Below are 19,895 nucleotides of genomic sequence, written 5' to 3'. Positions count from 1 at the left end.
GCCTCTCCCAAAATCATTTCAAGCAATGAAAATTTTCTCACAACCAGAGTCCCCAGACTGAGAAACAGGCAAGGCCTTTGCTGCACTGCTGCATCTGCTTGCACACAACCAGAGTCAACTTCAAGAAACAGTTACATAAGCTATGGCCCCTGGTCCACGGTCTGCCGACTAAGAACTGAAACAGTGTAAAAAATCCTTACGTCACTATATTTTAGTTGTGATTAATTTATACATCAGATCTGTCATTTAACTCACTCTCATGCCTGTGTCCCCATCCAGCAATCTGACATCTGTGTTGATCAGGGAAGGTCATGCTGCTTTCTGGCAAGCAGATGGGCTGCACAAACTGAGACTTGACAGCACAGCGCTGGTTATTCTTTTTCAGCTTGATCAAAACTGCAGGAGAGAGAATACAACAGCAATAAGATGAACACTGTCTCTTTTGAATGGAACTGGCAGCAGTAGGTCCCAGGTACAATTCTAATTATCTACTAAGTCCCTCTTAATTAAGATATTTCAATCAAACAAAAAAGCCTCATCCCAAAGCATTTGATTTCACAGCAAAATGAAAACTGATATAGTTATCTATTCCCATTGTGAAAGGAATACACAACAAAAATGTTACATTCACATAGGACACTTTGCACATAGTTTTCTGCACTTCCTTTGTGGAAAGGAGAAGAGTGTGTGAATGATTAAATATGAACTCCCATGTTTAGGGGTTGTAACCATGTTGGTCTAAGGACATAGGCAGACAAGGTTCTTTGGGTAAATCTGATATATGTTATTAAACCAACTCAATCAACTGAATGCCTTATGCTCGGGGTGGGGGGGGGGGGGTTCCACATTTTTTTGACCCCTGGATAGACAGGGTTAAAAAAAAAACCTGAAAAAAAACTGGAGCAGCCCACACATGGGCAGCACGCATGGCTGAAAAGCCGAGCTGGGCTACCCAGAGATGCGCTCCAGCTGCGCTCCAGCTGCCAGCCATGCTCCACACAGCAAGATCAACACAGTGCTGGCGCCAGCCTTCTCTACAGCCCCTAGGGATAAACTGCCATGTGCCAAAGCACTCATGATGCAAGATGTGCCGCTGCTACCTGTCCCCAGGGAACCAAACATTCATGCTCATCTGGACGTGGCCAAAGGGGTTATCAGAGGTATGAAATGACCCACCTCCCTGTGTTGCTCTCAACTGAATGAGAACATCCTGGGGAGCTAAACTAAGCCTAAGAGGTTTGACTGCTTCATTTATCACATTCGGTTTTCTCATCCCTGTTTCCCAGTTCCAGTGCTTGAGAACTGAGTGGTTGGTCCATGCTTCCAACATGCCTGTTCTCATCTCTTCAAAACGCAAGGCAGGACTTTAGCAGACGATGGCTCACATAACTGCTGGGAGATGGACTCTAACAGGGAACCTTAACCCTGTCACCAGAAAGCAGGTCTGCCTCTTTAAGGCCAGAGATGGCAGCTGCACCACAGCAAGGACTGTAGCCGATGGAAGGAGGAGGCCTCATTTTGGGGACCCACTATGGAGTGGGGACCCCGGTGCCAACAAGAGCATAGCTTGGGGGGGAGGGGGTGGGCACAGACCCTGGTGCCAGAGAGGGCATGGCTTTTGGGGGGGTACAGACCCCAGCGCCAGCGAGGGCGCAACCTTAAAAAGGCCAGGGAGGTCTGGCACACCTGGGGTGCAATTTTATTTTGTGAGGGTTTTTTTATTGTTTTGGACTGAAAGGGTGGGAGTTCGGGGTCGTCCCCCAGTTTTGAACTTGCGATCCCCCCCGGCTGTAGGGCCAGCACCTGGACCTGTGGGCCGGGGGGGCTGGGCTCCGGATTGGAGCAGGAAAGGGGGCCATGAGCCTCAAGACACTGGAAAAGGCTAGAGCCTCTGAGTCAAACCCTGCTTAGTGGGTTTAGATGGGGAGGAAAACAGCTAGAGAAAAACAGGGGTTAGGCCCATGTAGGTGAAAGGCCCCAACGTACACAATACAATAGGTAGTCTCCCGCTCGCAAGAACATCATCATAATAATTTCCATCAAGACGTGGCAGACGAGTACAGGGCAGAACATAAGAACTGCCAAGAAGAATCTGAGGGTGCCCCACATAAAGCGGGGATTACCAGGAAAGATGGTGCTGGGGAGGGTGATCTATTACAGACTCAAATCCTCTTCTCTTGAGAAACAGCAATCTTCCCCCGAGTTTATATGAGCTTATATGGACAGCAAGAAGCTCATATGAAGGGCAGCCTATAAGAAGTTCCATATTGGATCAAATTAATCACAGAATCATAGAAAATGAGGGTGTCATAACCAAATGAGTTGAGTGCCTATGTCACAGTGGAAGGTTTCATTGATTTGATGTCCATAACGCTGTGGGGTTTCCCGCCACAGTGGAATTTTCCGCCGCGGTAGAAAACCCCGGTGCAGTGAAAAGTTCCCGCCAGCTTTATGCAAACACGCACACCACCATTGGCCAGTTCTAAATTATTCATATTTGGCGACTAGTGATTGGCTTGTTAGTCATATAAAAGTTAAAGCAGTTTCCACCCAAGTCAGAGAACTCCGCGCACATCTTGGAGTGAACTTGGCGGACTGATCACCCACCAACGACTCCCCGTCACACGACCCTCCTGACGTACCCCCGACCCCGGTACCGCTGTAAGCCGGTTACAGAAATTTCTTCTCGTTTCATCTCGTTTCTCTCGCATCTTTGAGAGTGTCTTTTCTACATTTGTAACTGCAACTAAGCTAGTCAACTCTTCCTACACTGTATACACTGATGGCGTAAGTAAACAATCTCTTTGTTCAACCAGTACGCTTCAGTGCCTAATTCCGCTCCATCGGTAAAAGTACCCGCCTGCCGTTTCGGGGCTACTGGCCACAGCCCAGCCTACCACTCGACCACCACAGAGGGTTGGAAAGGACATCAGGAGTTCATCTAGTCCAACCCCTGCTCAAAGTAGGACCATCCCCCATTAGATCATCCCAGCCAAAGCTTTGTCTAGCCAGATCTTGAAAACCTCCAAGATTGGAGCTCCCACCACCTCTCTGGGTAAACTGTTCCAGTGTTTTACTACCCTCCTAGTGAGAAAATTCTTCCTAATATCTAACCTAAACTTCCCTGATGGCAACTTGAGACTGTTGCTCTTTGTTCTATCGTCTGCCACCACTAAGAAGAGTCTTGCTCCATCCTCTTTTGAACCCCCCTTCAGGTACTTGAAGGCTGTTATTAAATCCCCCTTCAGTCTTCTCTTCTCCACACTAAATAAACCCACTTCCCTCAGCCTCTCCTCCTAAACCATGTGCCCCAGCCCCCTCACCATTTTTGTTCCCTCTGCTGGACTCTTTCCAATTTGTGCACATCGTTTCTGTAGTGGGGGCCCCAAAACTGAACACAGTACTCCAGATGTGGCCTCACCAGTGCTGAATAGAGGGGAAGAATCACCTATATTCACCTACTGGCAACACACCTACCAATACAGTCCAGCATATCATTAGCCTTATTGGCAACAAGGGCACGCAGAAGGCTCATTCATCTTCTTGTCCACTGTAACCCACAGGTCCTTTTCTGCAGAGCTGCTGCCCAGCCTGTCAGCCCCCAGGCTGTACTAGTGCATGGGATTGTTGTGTCCTAAGTGCAGGATTTTGCACTTGTCGTTGTTGAACCTCATGAGATTCCTTTTGACCCAATCTTCCAATTTCTCAAGTCTCTCCGAATCCTAGCCCTACCCTCTGGCATATCTACTACTCCCTCCCCCCCCGCCAGCTTGGTTGCAACTGCAAACCTGCTGGGGGTGCACTTTAAGCCAACATCCAAGTCGTTGATGAAGACATTGAACAAAACTGGCCTTAGGACTAATCCCTGGGGCACTGAACCTGATACCAGTTGCCAACTAGACATTGAACCATTGATTACTACCCTGTGAGCCCGATGCTTCACCCAGTTTTCTATCCACCTGACAGTCCATTCATCCAGCCCATACTTCCATAGCTTGCCTGCAAGAAAGTTCTCAGAGACCATATAAGCCTTGCTAAAGTCAAGGTATACCACATCCACCCGTCTTCCTCACATCCACAGAGCCAGTCACCTCATCGTCGAAGGCAATCAGGTTGATCAGGCATGACCTGCCCCTGGTGAATCCATGCTGACTGCTCCTAATTACCTTCTCCAAGTGCTTAGAAATGGATTCCTTGAGGATCTTCCCCATGATTTTTCCAGGGACTGTGGTGAGGCTGACTGGTCTGTAGTTCCATGGTTTTTCCTTTCTCCCTTTCTTAAATATGGGCACTATGTTTGCCCTTTTCCAATCATTTGGGACCTCTCCTGATTGCCATGATTTTTCAAAAACAATAGCCAGTGGCTCTGCAAACACATCAGCCAACTCCCTAAGCACCCTTGGGTGCATCCCATCTGACTCCATGGACTTGTACACATCCAGCTTTTTCTAAATAGTCCCTAACCTGATCTTTCATCACTGAGGGCGGCTCACGTCCTCCACTAACTGTGCTGCCCAGTGTATTAGTCTGGAAGCTGACCTTGCCTATGAAGACTGGGGCAAAAAAGGCACTGAGCACTTCAGCCTCTTCCTCTGTCACAAGGGTTCCTCCCCCATTCAGTAAGGGACCCACACTTTCCCTGATCCTCCTCTTGCTACGGACATACTTATAGAAACCCTTCTTGTTCCCCTTCACATCTCTTGGTAGCTGCAACTCCAGTTCTGCTTTGATCTTTCTGACTTCATCCCTGCATGCCTGCAACTCCTCCCTAGTTGTTTGTCCAAATTTCCACTTCTTAGAAGCTTCCTTTTTGTGATTTTAGTTTACTGAAGAGTTCCCTGCTAAGCCAAGCTTGTCTTCTGCCATACTTGCTAGTCTTCCTGCACATCAGGATGGTTTGTTCCTGCATTCTCAGTAAGGTTTCTTTAAAGCACAGCCAGCTTTCTTGGACTCCTCTCCCCCTCAAACTGGCTTCCCAGGGGATCCTGCCCATGGGTTTTCTAAGCAAGGCAACATCTGTTTTTCTGAAGTCCAGGTTCCTTACTCTGCTGCTCTCCATCCTTCCTTTCCTCAGGATCCTGAACTCAATCTTGTGGTTGTGCAGGCCAGGAGCGGTCCGAGGCCCTCGGGGGCGCGTGACGGGCTGTGGCCAGCAGCCCGGGCACGCGTGGGTCGGAGAAAGCAGGCGGCGCTGGAATTAGTTACGGACGCTTAGTGGTTAATTCAAGATTGTTTACTTACACCGAAGATGGCCGCGGTGTAGGCTGGACAGTTTCCCAGGCACAGCTCAGCTTAAATCCTCGTTTGAGGACTCAGACAATATTCGGATCTCTCCCACGGAGTTGTCGAGGCTCCGTGGATCCTTTTGCACGCAGGGAAGAGGGATACGTTGAGGATTGTGCTCGGTGACGGGGAGAGGCTAGAGGCTGATCAGACCCCTGTTGTCTGCTTGAAATGCGCTGGGTCCGATAGGCTCCGCAGCACTTAGAGATCTTCACACAGTGTGAAGTCTCCTCCTCCTGGTGTTCGTGGAGTCCTCCAACTTGGGCGGAAACCACTCAAGCTTTTTATACGGCTAGCAATCACTAGCCGCCACGTGTGAATAATTTAACGCAAGCCAATAATGGGGCTCAAATTATAATACAAATGGCGGGAACTCTTTGCAAAGTGCATTTCTGTGCTGCAAAGAAGAAATGCACACTGCAAAGAAAGCTACAAATTGGCGGGAATATAATTCAGTGGTGCCAAAGCACACACAAAACAAAAATCACACCCTTGGGTTGTGACAGTGGTCACTGCTGCCTAAGTTGCCATCCACTACTACATTCCCCACCAATTCTTCCCTGTTTGTGAGCAGCACATCAAGAAAAGCATTGTCCCTAGTTGACCGCTCCAGCACTTCCACTAGGAAGTTGTCTCCGTCACTTGCCAAAAACTTCCTGGACTGCCTGTGCACTGCTGTGTTGTTCTCCCAGTACATGTTAGGGTGATTGAAGTCCCCCATGAGAACCAGGCCTTGTGATTGGGAAACTTCCACTTGCTGTTTTGAAGAAAGCCTCATCCACCAGTTTCTCCTGATCTGGTGGTAAATAGCAGACCCCCACCACCCTTCTTGCTCTCCCCTCTGACTCTACCCCAGAGACTCTTAACAAGCCTATCTCCAGTTTCATACTGGAGCTCTGAGCAATCAAATGGCTCTTTTACATGAAGTGCAATTCCTCCTCCTCTTCTCCCCTGCCTGTCCCTCCTGCACAGTTTGTACCCATCCACAGCAGTGCTCCAGTCATTTGAGCTCCCACCACGTCTGTTATTCCAGTCACATCATAGTGCCATGGCTGTGCAAGGACTTCCAGTTCTTCCTGCTTGTTTCCCAGGCTCTGTGCATTTGTGTACAGATACCCAAGGTAACTAGTTGATTGCCCTGATTTCTAAGGAAGTATGAGAGCACTTTCCCTATTGCACCTTACTGCTTACTCTTCCTCTAGGTCTCCTGCTACCACACTTACCTCAGGGCTTAGGTTTGTCAGGGAATGGAGACCAAGTTTAAAGCCCTCCTCACTAGGTTAGCAAGCCTGTCTGCCCATCTCTTCCCAACAATTCTTCTTCTGGGAAGACCATCCATGGTTGAAGAAGCCAGAGCCCTGCTGGTGACACCACCTGTGCAGCCAGGTGTTTGATCTGCAGGATCCACCTGCTCCCCAGGCCCTTTTCCTTGACTGGAAGGATCAACAAGAACACAACCTGATCCCCAGACCCCCCTCACCCTTGGACCCAGAGCCCTGTAGTCATTTTTATAAGCTCAGGGTTTCCCCTGGCATTATCATGGGCGTCCACATCGATAAGCAGCATGTGGTAGTAGTCAGAGACCTGGATGAGCCTTGGTAGTCCTTCTGTGACATCTCATATCCAGGCTCTGAGTAAGCAGCAGACTTCCTGAGACAACAGGTTAGGTCAGTAGATGGCTCCTGCCATCCCCTGCAGAAGGGAGTCTCCAACCACCAACACCTGTCGCTTCCTCTTGGTGGCAGTCATCTCAATCCTTCCCACCTTGGTGAGGCCTGGACTGTCTTGCTCCACTAATGAAATGTGGTTCTCCCTCTGCTGCTAGGGCTGCACATCTGTTCTCCAGACAAACCACTACAGGTGAGGGTAAAAATCTTTGCTTGCTGCCAGAAATCACAAGCCTCCACCCTCTTGAGTGTCCATGTCCACCCTCTTCTCTAGCACTGCCTCTGGCATTTCTTCCTCCAGAGTCCCAGAGGTTTCCTCCAGCACTGAACTGATGAACTCCTCATGGCAGAGGAGGCGTTAGAGCCTTGTCACCTCCTCCTGTATTTCTCTTGCCTGTTCCCACACCTCATGCGCACCCTGACCTGGCTGTCACTGGAAGAAACCTGCAAGTCGCAGTCCCCACAGCACCAAGCCTGGACCTGGGTGGAAGGGTTGCTGATGAGCGGTCCTGCCTGGATGGTAACCTCACAAGTGCAAGCAGCAACAGTGGCTCTAGCATTACAATGGCCTCTAGCCATTTCCCTGGGTCTCTTAATCTGCCTTCTCTCTCTTACTGCTCTTCTTCCAAGCACACCTTCCCTAGTGAACCCGCATGAAAGCTGGCCTATTTATTGCTTGTTGGCCTCAAAGGTTCCTTTTTTTTCCTGCTTCCTCATGCCAAGATGAAAGGCTTGTGCCTCAAAAAGGGGCAAGGAGGAGGGGGCCCATGAACTGCCCTAGGAACTGGCCAGTGAACTGCCTTCAAACTACCTACTCTGTTTACAGCCCCCAGTCACTGGCTCCCTGGTTGTCTGGGGAGTCTCCTTTTATACCCTGCTGGGCCTGAACTGGTTCCACCCCCTCGTTACGGCTTCTGCCAGGCCCAGGAAGCAATCATTCAGCAATCACTCAGTCAGCAAAACACTGCCAGCTTCTCAGGCAGGGGACTGGATTAGGTGAGCTCTGGAGGTCCCTTCCAGTCCAATTTCTCTATGATTCTCAGAGCACATGCCCCCCACACACACAGACCACCAACCAAACACTCAGCAAACCAAAGGCATAGGCAGCTCTGGATCCCTTACCTTCCCTGGGCAGGATTTGGTGCCTGGCTTCTCTTCCCCTTCCTCCTCTTGTCCCCAGCAACTGCCTGAAAAACTGCTTACCCTGTTTACAGCCCCTGGTCACTGGCTTTCAGCTGAATGAGAACATGGTGCATCCAGTCCAGTACCCTGTCTCCAATAGTGGCAAGTAATAGATGCTTTAAAGGAACGTAAATGTGTGAAGGGCTTGCCAACAGCCACCCAGCTGCTGGCTCGGAAAGGGCTTCAAAGGATTGGTGGGGAGTTCTCATAAATCAGGTGATGGCAAGGGAAGAGCTTGCTCCACCCCTACCCCAGGGTGAGGTGAAGAGCCAGACCTGGTTGAGGACTCTGCAGGAAACAAAAGAGCAGTGTGCCCAGCACACAGGGGCTCCAACAGGGTATACAGAAGAGAGCTGGTAAGAGCTGGCTAGTGGGGTGAAACAGTTGCCCTGAAGAGCCTGAAGACCTCTTTGCCTGGATAGAAGCAGCAAGCGGCCGCATCCCCAGCCCTACCGCTGACAAGCATGCCATTTGTGCACAGAGCAGGACCCTGAGAGCTGCACAAGGCAGCTCGGTTCACGACCTTTCTGTGGACTGGGACCCTGGGAGCCGCTTGAAGGTGGCTCAGGTCTCCAACCCCTGGCACAAGGCCAGGCACTAGGTGCACGAGATGTGCACGGAGCAAGACCCTGGGAGCTGCACGAAGTAGTTTGGGTCTACAGCTCAGTGCATGAGCGATGCACAGACTGGGACCCTGGGAGCTGCTTAGAGGTGGCTCAGGTCTGCAACACCTGGCACGAGGCCAGGCAGTGGTGTATGGCAGGTGCACAGAGTCTGAGCAGGACCTGGACCCTGGGAGCCATTCAGAGGCGGATTGGGTCTCCAACCCCTGGCATGAGGCCAGGAAATCTGGTGCAGACAGCGCTGCACAAAGGGTCTCGGAGCAGACCAGGGCCCTAGGAGCCACTTAGGGTGTCTTGGGTTTGCAACCCCCTGGCACAAGACCAGGAACCCAGTGCACGGGCCCATGGCCAGAGTGTCTGGAAACAGACAGAGACCCCAGCACCACACAAGGTAGCATGAGTCTCTTACCCTGAGAGAAAGGCAGTGCCCTCAGGGCACATGATGGGGCACAGGGCCTCAAGTGGAGCAGACAGCTTGGAAAGCCCAGGAAAGCTGTGGGGCCTCACCCTGGAGTCATGCAGTACCAGGGAAAGGGATTCCCAGAGAGGAAAAGGGATCTTCCTCCCCATCTGGGAGACTAGCCTCTTGGGAGAAAGCCCTGAAGGGGTGGGGCTTCCCAGGTTTTGGAGGTTTTCTTCTTCAGGTAATATTCTGATAGGGGCAAGGAAGGCCAGAACAGCACTAGGGACCTTCTCCTTCTCCCCCCCCCTCTTCTTACTGGGACACAGCCACTGCTCCAGAACAGCCTGGACCTTGGTGTCCCTTAAAGAGTTTAATTTGCACCTTCATGCACCTTTATATTTTGTGAGTCAGCGCCTCATTTTGTGGTTTTTGCATTTTATGGTTGTGAGTTGTTATTTTAATAGAGTTTAATATTGCCTGATCTTTATCCTTGTTCTGGTTTACTTACCTGTGTCCTGACTGGGGGGAGGTAAAGAAATGTCCATATATTGGATATAGTTCCATGTTTTGTGTGTGTATCTAAATCTATCTATTCCTTCCTATGGTTTATTGTATTAATACATTTGTATATAGTTAAGTTCACAGAGTGTCCTGGCTTGGCTGTATAGGGGAAGGAGGAGCCAGCAGTTGCACCCCACAGCTCACATGCCCTGCTAACCTTTCCCTTCGATTGGAGAGGGGAGTACATAACCATGTGCTACCTGGGTTATAAATGGGGTATGTCTGCAGTGATCCATCCCCTGTCATTCTTCCCAGATCAACTCTCTCAATCTACTACTCCTCCTCTCCCAGTCCCCAAATCTCTACCCTCTCCCCTGGCCTGAACCCTCCTTGCCCCCCTCTCTTTTATCTTACCACTAAGGCCCATAACCTCTCTGCTTGCCACACTCCTAAACCATTATCTTCTCCATACCTCCCTCTTCCTAATCTCTCTTCCCTTCCAGCAAACATCCATTTATTTATGGAGATTTCTGTTAGTGATCCAATTCAAATTGACACTAGCTGGCTGTAAGTCAGGCTTACTATCTCCCTCCTATCATTCAACCACTCAGCACCTGTGAGAACTGGCAAGTTAGGATGCCCTTTTGACCATGCAGTTCTCATATACATCATGTAATCATTTGGCTTGTAAGCATTTTTTAACTCACTCCAAATTTTGTTTCCCTTAGCAGGTAGTGGGTGTCATTCCTTTGCTGTAGTGGAAGTCAAGCAACTGAGACTACTGTGGGAATGATCAGAGCCAAGACTTGATCCCAAGGTGCACAAAGCAAGCTTTCAAACTTAAGGAAGGCTGTTTACCCTCTGCTCCCAGTGGGTTATATCTCATAAACCCCTGGTTCAAATGACTCCAGATATGGAACACTGACTCTAAGCTACATGCCCATCAAGCATACCAAACTGAAAAGCAATCTCAGCGCTAAGAGAAGAAAGCTCTACTATTCTTGGAGCTAAGATTTCCCTTGTGCCAGCCCATTAAATAGTATCATGGCCAGAAGTCTCTCACAAGTTGATTGTTAATGAGGAATTCCCAGGTTCCTAGATCAGAAAATATTACAGTTCTATTCTACTTTCATTCTGACTGAAATGCCCTTTGAAATGACCTGCAGTTCAACTATCAACTTACTGTCAACTGACTGTTGACTGGCTCCAGGACCCCACCAAGGCTCAAACCAGGTCTGGTGTGGTCCTTGGGGCTGGCCAACAGTCAGGTGATCATTGGGTACCCAGCTTTCAACGTGCTAGTTCAAGTGTTGGTGCAATCTGGGAGGCAGCCAACAGCCTGCTGACTGTCATCCGACATGCAAAATTTAAAGCATGATGGAAACTAGCCACAAAAATATTGCACTTTTTTTGTAATATCTTTGTGGCTGGTTTCTGTTTTTGTGGTGCCGTTAATTCCCTGATCATGTGGCCGGGTTACTATTTAAGACACAATTAACAGACTGTCACGGCGGGGTCCTATAGGAGGGCCGTGATCTCCTTAAGGCCCTCTCGCCATGCCAATTCGGCCCAAGGGCACCCTCGATTCTCGCCTGCCACGTCTTTGCTGTTTAGTATATGTTGGGAGGCTGCCGTATGACTCCCTGGGCATGGATAGCTGGGACCACTGTCCCCGTGTGTTCCTGGACCCCCTGGGGGTCTCCCGGTATGATGGGTGCTCCCCAGGCACCCTAGCCTTATGGGCTATGTGTGGCTCCTACCAACCCCTAATACCACGCCCTAAGCCTCGCAGATGTCCTAGACGTTGGTCTGTCAAGACACCCGCTTCCCCGGGCCTCCTCTGTAATCTAACCCACTCTGGGCCTTCTCTAAAATAATCTAGCCAGCTCCAGGACTTGCTCCCGAGTCCCTGGTCCTCTAGGCCCACCGCCCTGCTACCCTCTCTTATGCGGGCTCACCGCACTGCTATCCCCTTTTGCCGGAGACCACCGCAGTACCTTGCCCGTCTCCTGGGTTGCTGTGCTGCTAACCCCTTTTGTCAGGGTCCACCGCAGCACTCTACCCATGTCTGGGGTCTACTGCCGTGCTAGCCTATAACCGGGCTCGCTATGCCCGTCCTGGGCTTCTCAATCTGGCCCCTCTTGGGCCTCTCACATATTGCCCCCTTGGGCCTCTCAAGCATTGCCCCTCTTGGGCCTCGCAATGGTCCCCCTTCTCTGGGACCTTCTGGGCCCCGCTGGGCTCCTTAATAATACCACCCCCTGTTTGGGGCTCTCTATGCCCACCCTGGGCTTCTTAATAAAATCGCCCCTCTCTTGGGACTTGCTGTGCCCACACTGGGCTCTTTAAATGCCCCTCTCTGGGCTGGGGTCTACACACCCCGCAAGTTGCGCCCTTACTGGCATCGGGGTCCTCACACTCCTGTGAGCCCCCCTATGAGTACTGCGCCCTCACTGGCACTGGGGCCCCCACACCACTGTGGGGTCCCTATGAGGATAATGCACCCTCTTGGCGCTAGGGCCCCACCCCCTCTGGGGTCCCTATGAGGCCTCCTCCAACCCCTATAGCCTCACCCAAACCACCGGTGTAATAGCAACAACGCCTGAACATAAACTCGAGCCTCCTGGCTATAACTCAAACATAAGGCACTAGGCCATAACAACATAAGCCTCCTAGCTATAACTCAATATCATTGCTCCAGCCTCTGGAGCTCTCGCGAACTATACTTGCTGTTAGGCTTGTCCTCCCATCCTAACTGCCAGAGCTCCTGCCCCTCTGGCTGCTGGCAGAGAACTGCTAGCCTGGCCTTGGCTCTAGGCTTTATAGGGGCCAGGCCCTGCCCCCTCAGGATCAGCTGACTCTCATTAGTTGCCCTAGCAACCTGCAGCTGTGCTCATTATCCCTGCTGAGGCTTTTCCCCAGCAGTTTCTCCTCTCTAGGAGCAGGAGCACCGAGGTGCACCGCGACACAGACTAATCGTGTCTTAAGGCCCCTGGCAGATGTTCCACTTAAAGACATCATGAAATGGCAAATCTGCTTCAATGGTTAATCACCTTCACTGCTAAAAGTCTGAACCTTATTTCTAGTCTTAATTTGTCTAACTTTAGCTTACAGTAATTAGATACAGTTTGGCCTTTCTCAGCCAGAATGAAGTGCTCCCTTCTGTGAGAAATCATGTCCCCATATTCTCCTAATCTCTTACTAAAGACCATAAAACCAATTCATCTTTTTCACAGGTAAACCAAGATTGAGATTCTTATTTTTCCCACTCTATGGAACTGTGATGAAATATATTTTCACCAAACCAGCTACATTTTACCCTATATGAAATAAAGTTTTTAAAAAAATTAAAATACTCACCAATATCATGATCACTTTGGTCAAAAACTGAGAACTCAGGATGAAAGATATACTTCTCTATTTCAAATGTTTGTGTTACATCTGTTGTCTTATTAAATCTGTGCTGACCCAAAACAACCTTTACAGAGGAAATTGGTGGACTAAATAAAAGGAAAAAACACAATTACAAGAGAAAAGAGGTTGCCTTTCTGTAGAAAAATAAATCCACATGCTTAAAGTCAAGAGTCCACACACAAAAATTACTATAAAATAATAATATGAGAGTCGTGTATCTGCCTAAGAATTAAGTATGTCTCTACACATGCTTCGAGGGCAGAGGGTGCTTTAATTAGAGTGGTGCTAATTAAAGCGGTGCCCAGAGCATCTCATATATCAGCATCCCCACACTTCAAAATGGTGGCAGAGGTGCTTTATCTGAGTTGGTTCAATTAGCTTTAGATAAAGCACCCCCACCACCATTTTGAAGTGCAAGGACGCTGATACATGAGATGTGGAGGCTGGCTGGAGTGTAGTACTTGCCAAACTCCAGCAGACTTGATTAATCAAGTCTGCTCCGATGCGCTGTAATTACAAGAGCAGCCTCCACACTCATGTACAGGCACCCTAGGGGCCCAATTCAACTTCCACAATAGCCAAAGAAAAGATTTCAGTGGGACTTGGAGATTAATTTCAAATTAATCACTACAGAAACTGAAAATGGCTCCATACAAATGGCATGGCGGAGCGCCATCTTTCTTTCCCTCTGATTAAAATGTGCTCATTTCCAAAATAAACAGGTGACAGACATGTCTTGCAATGTACCCCAGGATCTAAATCAGAATAGGTTTTCTCATTTTATAGGAAAAGAACCCAGCCTGATATTCAGCTTCCACATCCTTTTGCAGAAACATCCTTTTACCTGACACATTTCAGTAGAATTCATAAGCACTAACTTTTATTTTTGCCAGGGAAGAGGGGGAGGGACATAAGATAATGGACATGTGGAAAGTGTTATGCATTTCAGGTAACAGCCCGCTTCCTGACGGGAGCCAAAGCCCTCAGGCCCCCACATACTCGGCAGCTCTAGCTGAAGTTAAAGTCAGCTGGAATCACATACTAATTTTACAATCATTTGTTAGTAGAGAGCCCTTCTTTCTGGTGTTTTACTTCATGATCACATAGGGACAGCAAAATCTTAAGAAAATTATGCCAATCTTTCAGGGCTGGGTATTATAAGGCTGAGGCCCACGCCTGCCTGACACCTTACTTGCGTGCACCGTTGGGGAGAACCAGATGGTCTCAACACTGTCCATCACAGATGTTGTTCTCTCACCCGCCATGTCCTGATGTATATATTTTAACATTTGGGAACTGGGTGTAAGCTGAGTGATGAGTCTTCCTGGTTCTCCCCTGAAGGGGTTTCTTCGTAGGGCTCCTCGTCCCCTTACACGCCGCCCTTACCACATCCCTGATGACCTGCATCTAGGCTAGGATCTTGTTTTGCCTAAATATGCTGCTGGTAATTGTAGGCTGGCTTACCAAATAAGGCTCATGAGTTAAGTCCACTTAGGCTCCCTGAGACCAGCCTTCAATTAATTCCTTATAGGCCCGAGGGTCCCTAAGTGAAGATAAGTTCATTCTAAAGCTAATAAGACAAACCTCTTATCAGGTCATGCCCCAGGTTCGGGGGTCCATCAAAATGAAATCATTGCACCTAGGGTCCACCAGACACTTGGGAAAAAGAGGGCAATTATGAAATCAATTCATTCCCAGTTCCTGGGTCATTGAAATTAAATCGCACCTCCATGGATGCCTCAAACAATCAATTAGAGTTACATCCTCCCTCCAGTTCTCACGCTAATCCACTCAAAAATCAATTTCACCAGGGTAGTTACCCTGTCTCATTTTGTAAGGACCAGGGTCAATGAACATTTGCAGGGAGTGGATCTTGGCTTCCTGCTGCTGTCCCAGCCCAAGGAAAGAAAGAAATACCATCCAAAAAAACAAACAAACAAAGAATCATAGAAAGTTAGGATTGGAAGGGACCTCTGGATGTCATCTGGTTCAACCCCCTGATCAAAGCAGGGCCATCACCAACTAGATCAGCCAAAGCTTTGTCTAGCTGGGTCTGGAAAACCTCAAATGATAGAGATTCTATCACCTCTCTGGGTAACCTGTTCCAGTTTTTACTACCCACCTAGTGAGACAGTTCTTCCTAATATCTAACCCAAATTTAACTTGCTTCAACTTGAGACCATTGTTCCTTGTTCTGTCATCTGCCACCACTGAGAACAGTCTAGCTCCATCCTCTTTTGAACCCCCTTCAGGTACTTGGAGGCTGCTATTAAGTGCCGTCTCAGTCTCTTCTTCCGTAGACTAAATAAGCCCAGTTCCCTCCGTCTTCCTCAAAAGTCATCTCCCCCAGGTCCCACATCATTTTTGTTGCCCACCGCTGAACTCTCCAATTTGTCCAAATCCTTTCTGTAGTGGGGGGCCCAAAACAGAACACAGCACTCCAGATGTGGCCTAACCAGTGCTGAATAGAGGGGAATAATCACTTCCCTTGACCTACTGGCAACACACTTACCAATGCCGCCTCGTATGCTGTTAGCCTTCTTAGCAACAAGGGCACACTGCAGGCTCATATTCAGCTTATTGTCCACTGTAACCCCCAGGTCCTTTTCTGCAGGGGTGCTGCCCAGCCAGTCAGCCTCCACCCTGCTCTGGTGCATGGGATTCTTCTGTTCGAAATGCAGGACTTTGCACTTGTCTTTGTTGAACCGTATGAGATTCATTTGGGCCCAATCCTCCAAATTGTCTAGGTCCCTATGAATCCTAGCCCTACCACTCTCCACAGCTTGGGGTCATCTGCAAACTTGCTGAGGGGCGACTCTATGCCATCTTCCAGGTCACTGATGAAGACATTGAACAAAACATTGAACAAAACCAGCCCCAGGACCGACCCCTGAGACAGTCCACTTGATACTGGCTGCCAACTAGACATCAAGCTATTAATTACACTCTCTGAGCCCAAAGTTCCAGCCAGTTTTCTATCCACCTTACAGTGCATTCATCCAGCCCACACTTCCTTGCCTTGCCTACAAGAATGCTGTGGGAGACTGTATCAAAAGCCTTGCTAAAGTCAAGGTAACCCTCATCCATCCATTTCCCCACATCCACAGAGCCAGTTTGCCCTTTTCCAGTTACCTAGTATCTCTCCTGATTGCCAGGAGTTTTCAAAAATGATAGCCAGTGGCTCTGCAATCACATCAGCCAATTCCCTCAGCACTCTTGGGTGCATCCCATCCACCCCATGGACTTGCATATGTCTATTTTTTCTAAGTAGTCCCTAATCTGTTCTTTCACCACTGAAGTCTGCTCACCTCCTTCCCAAACTGTGCTACCCAGTGCAGTAGTCTTGGAGCTGACCTTGCCTTTGAAGACTGAGGCAAAAAGGGTATTGAGCACTCCAGCTTTTTCTGCACCCTCTGTCACAATGGTGCCTCCCCCATTCAGTAAGGCACCCACATTTTTCCTGGTCCTCCTCTTGCTACAGACATACTTATAGAAACCCTTCTTGCTCCCCTTCACATCCCTTGGTAGCTGCAACTCCAGTTGTGCTTTGATCTTCATGACTTCATCCCTGCATGCCTGAGCAATGCTCTTATAATCCTCCCTAGTTGTTTGTCCAAATTTCCACTTCTTAAAAGCTTCCTTTTTGTGATTTAGTTTACTGAAGCATTCCCTGCTATCCAAGCTGGTCTTCTGCCATACTTGCTAGTCTTCCTGCACTCTCAATAAGGCTTCTCTAAAGTACAGCCAGCTCTCCTGGACTCCTCTCCCCCTCAGACTGGCTTCCATGTGGATCTTGCCCATGAGTTCCCTGAGTCAAAGTCTGCTTTTCTGAAGTCCAAGGTCCTTACTCTGCTGCTCTCCATCCTTCTTTTCCTAAGGTTCCTGAACTCGATCATCTCATGGTCACTGCTGCCCAAGTTGCCATCCACTACTACATTCCCTATCAATTCTTCCCTATTTGTGAGAAGCACGTCAAGAAGAGCACAGCCCCTAGTTGTCTGCTCCAGCATTGGTACCATGAAGTTGTCCCCAACACTCTCTGAAAACATCCTGGATTGCCTGTGCACTGCTGTATTGCCCTCCCAACAGATGTCAGGGTGACTGAAGTCTCCAATGGGAACCAGGGCCTGTGACTGGGAAACTTCCACTAGCTGTTTGATGAAAGAAGAGGAGCAAGAATTTTAAAAAAGAGGCCGTGTTCCTGAAAACTCATGTACCCACATGTGGTGGCTGCACCCTCACTCTCCTTTTCTGTGCCATCTACTGGTTTTTGTCTCTGCCACTTCCATCCTTCCCTAGCTGTTCTAGGCAGTCCCCCTATGCAGCCCATCCAAGGCTCTGTTGGTGGTCCTCCAACCACTGTTGCCAGTAGGCTTACCCATTTCCTTCACAGTTGGCCACTTGCCTCTGTCAGCTGAAAAGGCCTCCAGAATCTCCCCTCTCTGCCAGCTGCAGCCCTCTCTGGGGTCAGAAATGCTCCTCATCATGCTCCACCTGCCATTCTGGAGGGAGCAAGTGCTGCAGAAGCACAATGGCCTGCTCATGGCTCTAGCTGGGTTTTCCTCGGCACCTGCAGTAAGTATTTCCCATGCAAATTCCTCAGAGCTTATCCCCTGCTCTGGGCTCTTCCCCTCACACTATCCACAGATGTAAATTCTTGGGTGAGGATCAGGCTAACAGAAGTATTGGCAAATTTGTACTTTAGAAACACTTGGACAGGCCTCAAGCAGTATCTTGCACTATATCAAGGTATTCCATCTATATTGTAGATGCATACAGGAATCTATCAGGATAAATCCATGAGGGCACTGAACTAACTGTAAATGCTATATCCCAACAGATTTTCCTGCTATTTATTGTGACTCCTACCTTCCTTTTCAGCTACCAACCTCTTTAATCACAAAAAACCATAAGTCTCATGTTCACATATACCCAAGCAAGGACAATAAGCAGGAACTACCCGGGGAACTGAAAGGATAGAACTGCCTTTTTGAAGTTGCTGGGAAATGTCCATACGCTAACTAAAATCTTTGAGGTTAAAAACAATGAGTTTTAAACTCACTATTGCTGAAAGGCCCATTGGAGCTCCATGCAGGTAAGTCAGCAGTGAATTTAACCAGTAGTGGTTTCAACATCAAAGAATCTGCATGCTTCAAAACATTCGATTGTACAGCACAGCAACAAAGAAATGCCCAATTACCAGGTACTGTGCAAAAATAGACAGTAGACCCTCATAGCAAGTTTTCCTTATCATTTTCATATTAATAACTAGTTCTTTCCAGCATAGATGCATACTGCCTTCTCCTCTGGTACAGAAGAACAAGAACTAATGTATTAAGTGGAAAGAGGTGTAATTATCTGGTTGGTGACCTAGAGTATACAGTTTTCATAAAGCAAGTATTATTCTTCAAGGATGAAGATTAGAGATGTCATTTTAAGAAGAAGGAAGAGAAAACAAGATATCAAAGGACTCTTGGAGGAACAGGCAAGGCAGGGGATTTTTTCTTGTTCTTTCCTATTCAATATGCTCGCTTTCATAGAATTTTGTGGCATACAAAGCAAACCAGAAGCTTTCCACATCCAAGACATGCATCTTAAAACATCTTATATATGTTAAACTAACATATTGCAACTTGCACATGCACTGGTATTTTATTCATTAAGGGTCAGGGGAAAAAAGGAGGATTATGCAAAAAATGAGCTACACAGGTATCTATTGTCGCCTAGCGGTGAACTGCTGAAACTGTAGTAAGCTTGTATGCACTAACCATACAGAAGAGTGTAGAATAGGACAAAGTTATTATTTAAAATTTCTATGCAACAAGCCACCAGCTGGAAGTGGGTGGAAATGTCCTGAATAGCTGCCAAAGTTAATAGCTATTTCACAACATTTGGAAAACAAAGGCATTGTGGCTAGAGCTCCACATGCTTAACCACAACATTCATGATGATATTATTACCTCTTCAAACCGTTGGCATATGTATTCTGGTGTAAGGTTTTCTGATGCTCTTGGCTTCCTCACTATGCAAGGAACAAGGGGTACAAAATTATGTCATACTTTTCCTAGTCTGATCAACTTGATATTAGGAAACAAAAGTATCTACGTTTTATAGAAAATAGAATATTTAAAATGAAATGTGTGCATCTAATATACAACATTTCCCCAATCTATTTAATATGGAAGTAAATACTATCAAGTCCTTGTTACAGACAAGAGCAGTGAAGTACAGAAATGAATGAAAGGTGACTTACAAATCCTGTGACTGGGCCTTCTGACTCCCAATTTTGAGTTCTATCCAACAGACAGTGCTGCCTCCCCTCAAAAGCTCCAGAAAATGCATCCCTAACATCTAATATTGCCCACGTAAGTACTAAGGGGCCCAAAGGGCATCAGGACAGTGGGGTACCAAGGGCACCAACTGGGGGGCTCAAGTGTCTCTGTACTAATGCTAGGAGCATGGGGAACAAGCAGGAGGAACTTGCAGTCCTGCTTGCAAACAAGAACTTTGACTTAGGCTAACTGAAACTTGGTGGGACCCTACCCACGATTGGGCAGTAAGCATTGAGGGCTATAGGCTGTACAGAAGTGATAGAGTAGGGAGAAAATGGAGGGGGGGGGAAGGTTGATGCTCTCTATGTTGAGGAGCAATATACATCTTCCATAATCAAGATGGGACCAGAGGAGGGGCAAATTGAGGTATTGAGGGTCAGAATGCAAGGGGGTCGGGGGGAAAGGAATTTGGTAGTGGGAGTCTACTACAGACTGCCACAGCAGGAGGATGAATTGGACCTGGAGTTCTCCAGACAGCTCTCAGAGCCCG

General features: G+C 48.2%; 1 protein-coding gene across 1 annotated transcript in view; it reads right to left on the bottom strand.

Moving 5' to 3' along the window:
* Positions 1-19,895, bottom strand: part of HGFAC (HGF activator) — a 101,103-nt gene that overhangs the window by 10,259 nt on the left and 70,949 nt on the right. Inside the window, exons 11-12 of the mRNA XM_006262648.4 lie at positions 13,020-13,159; positions 256-396 (exon numbers count right to left, since the gene is read on the bottom strand). Of these exons, the coding sequence (XP_006262710.1) occupies positions 256-396; positions 13,020-13,159 (281 nt within the window). The remainder of the gene's footprint in view (positions 1-255; positions 397-13,019; positions 13,160-19,895) is intronic.

The sequence above is a fragment of the Alligator mississippiensis genome, chromosome 2, assembly GCF_030867095.1.
Source record: "Alligator mississippiensis isolate rAllMis1 chromosome 2, rAllMis1, whole genome shotgun sequence".
In the NCBI taxonomy this organism is placed as follows: Eukaryota; Metazoa; Chordata; order Crocodylia; family Alligatoridae; genus Alligator; species Alligator mississippiensis.
Note: the sequence above shows the minus strand (reverse complement) of the source record. Positions and strands in the feature narration are given on the sequence as shown.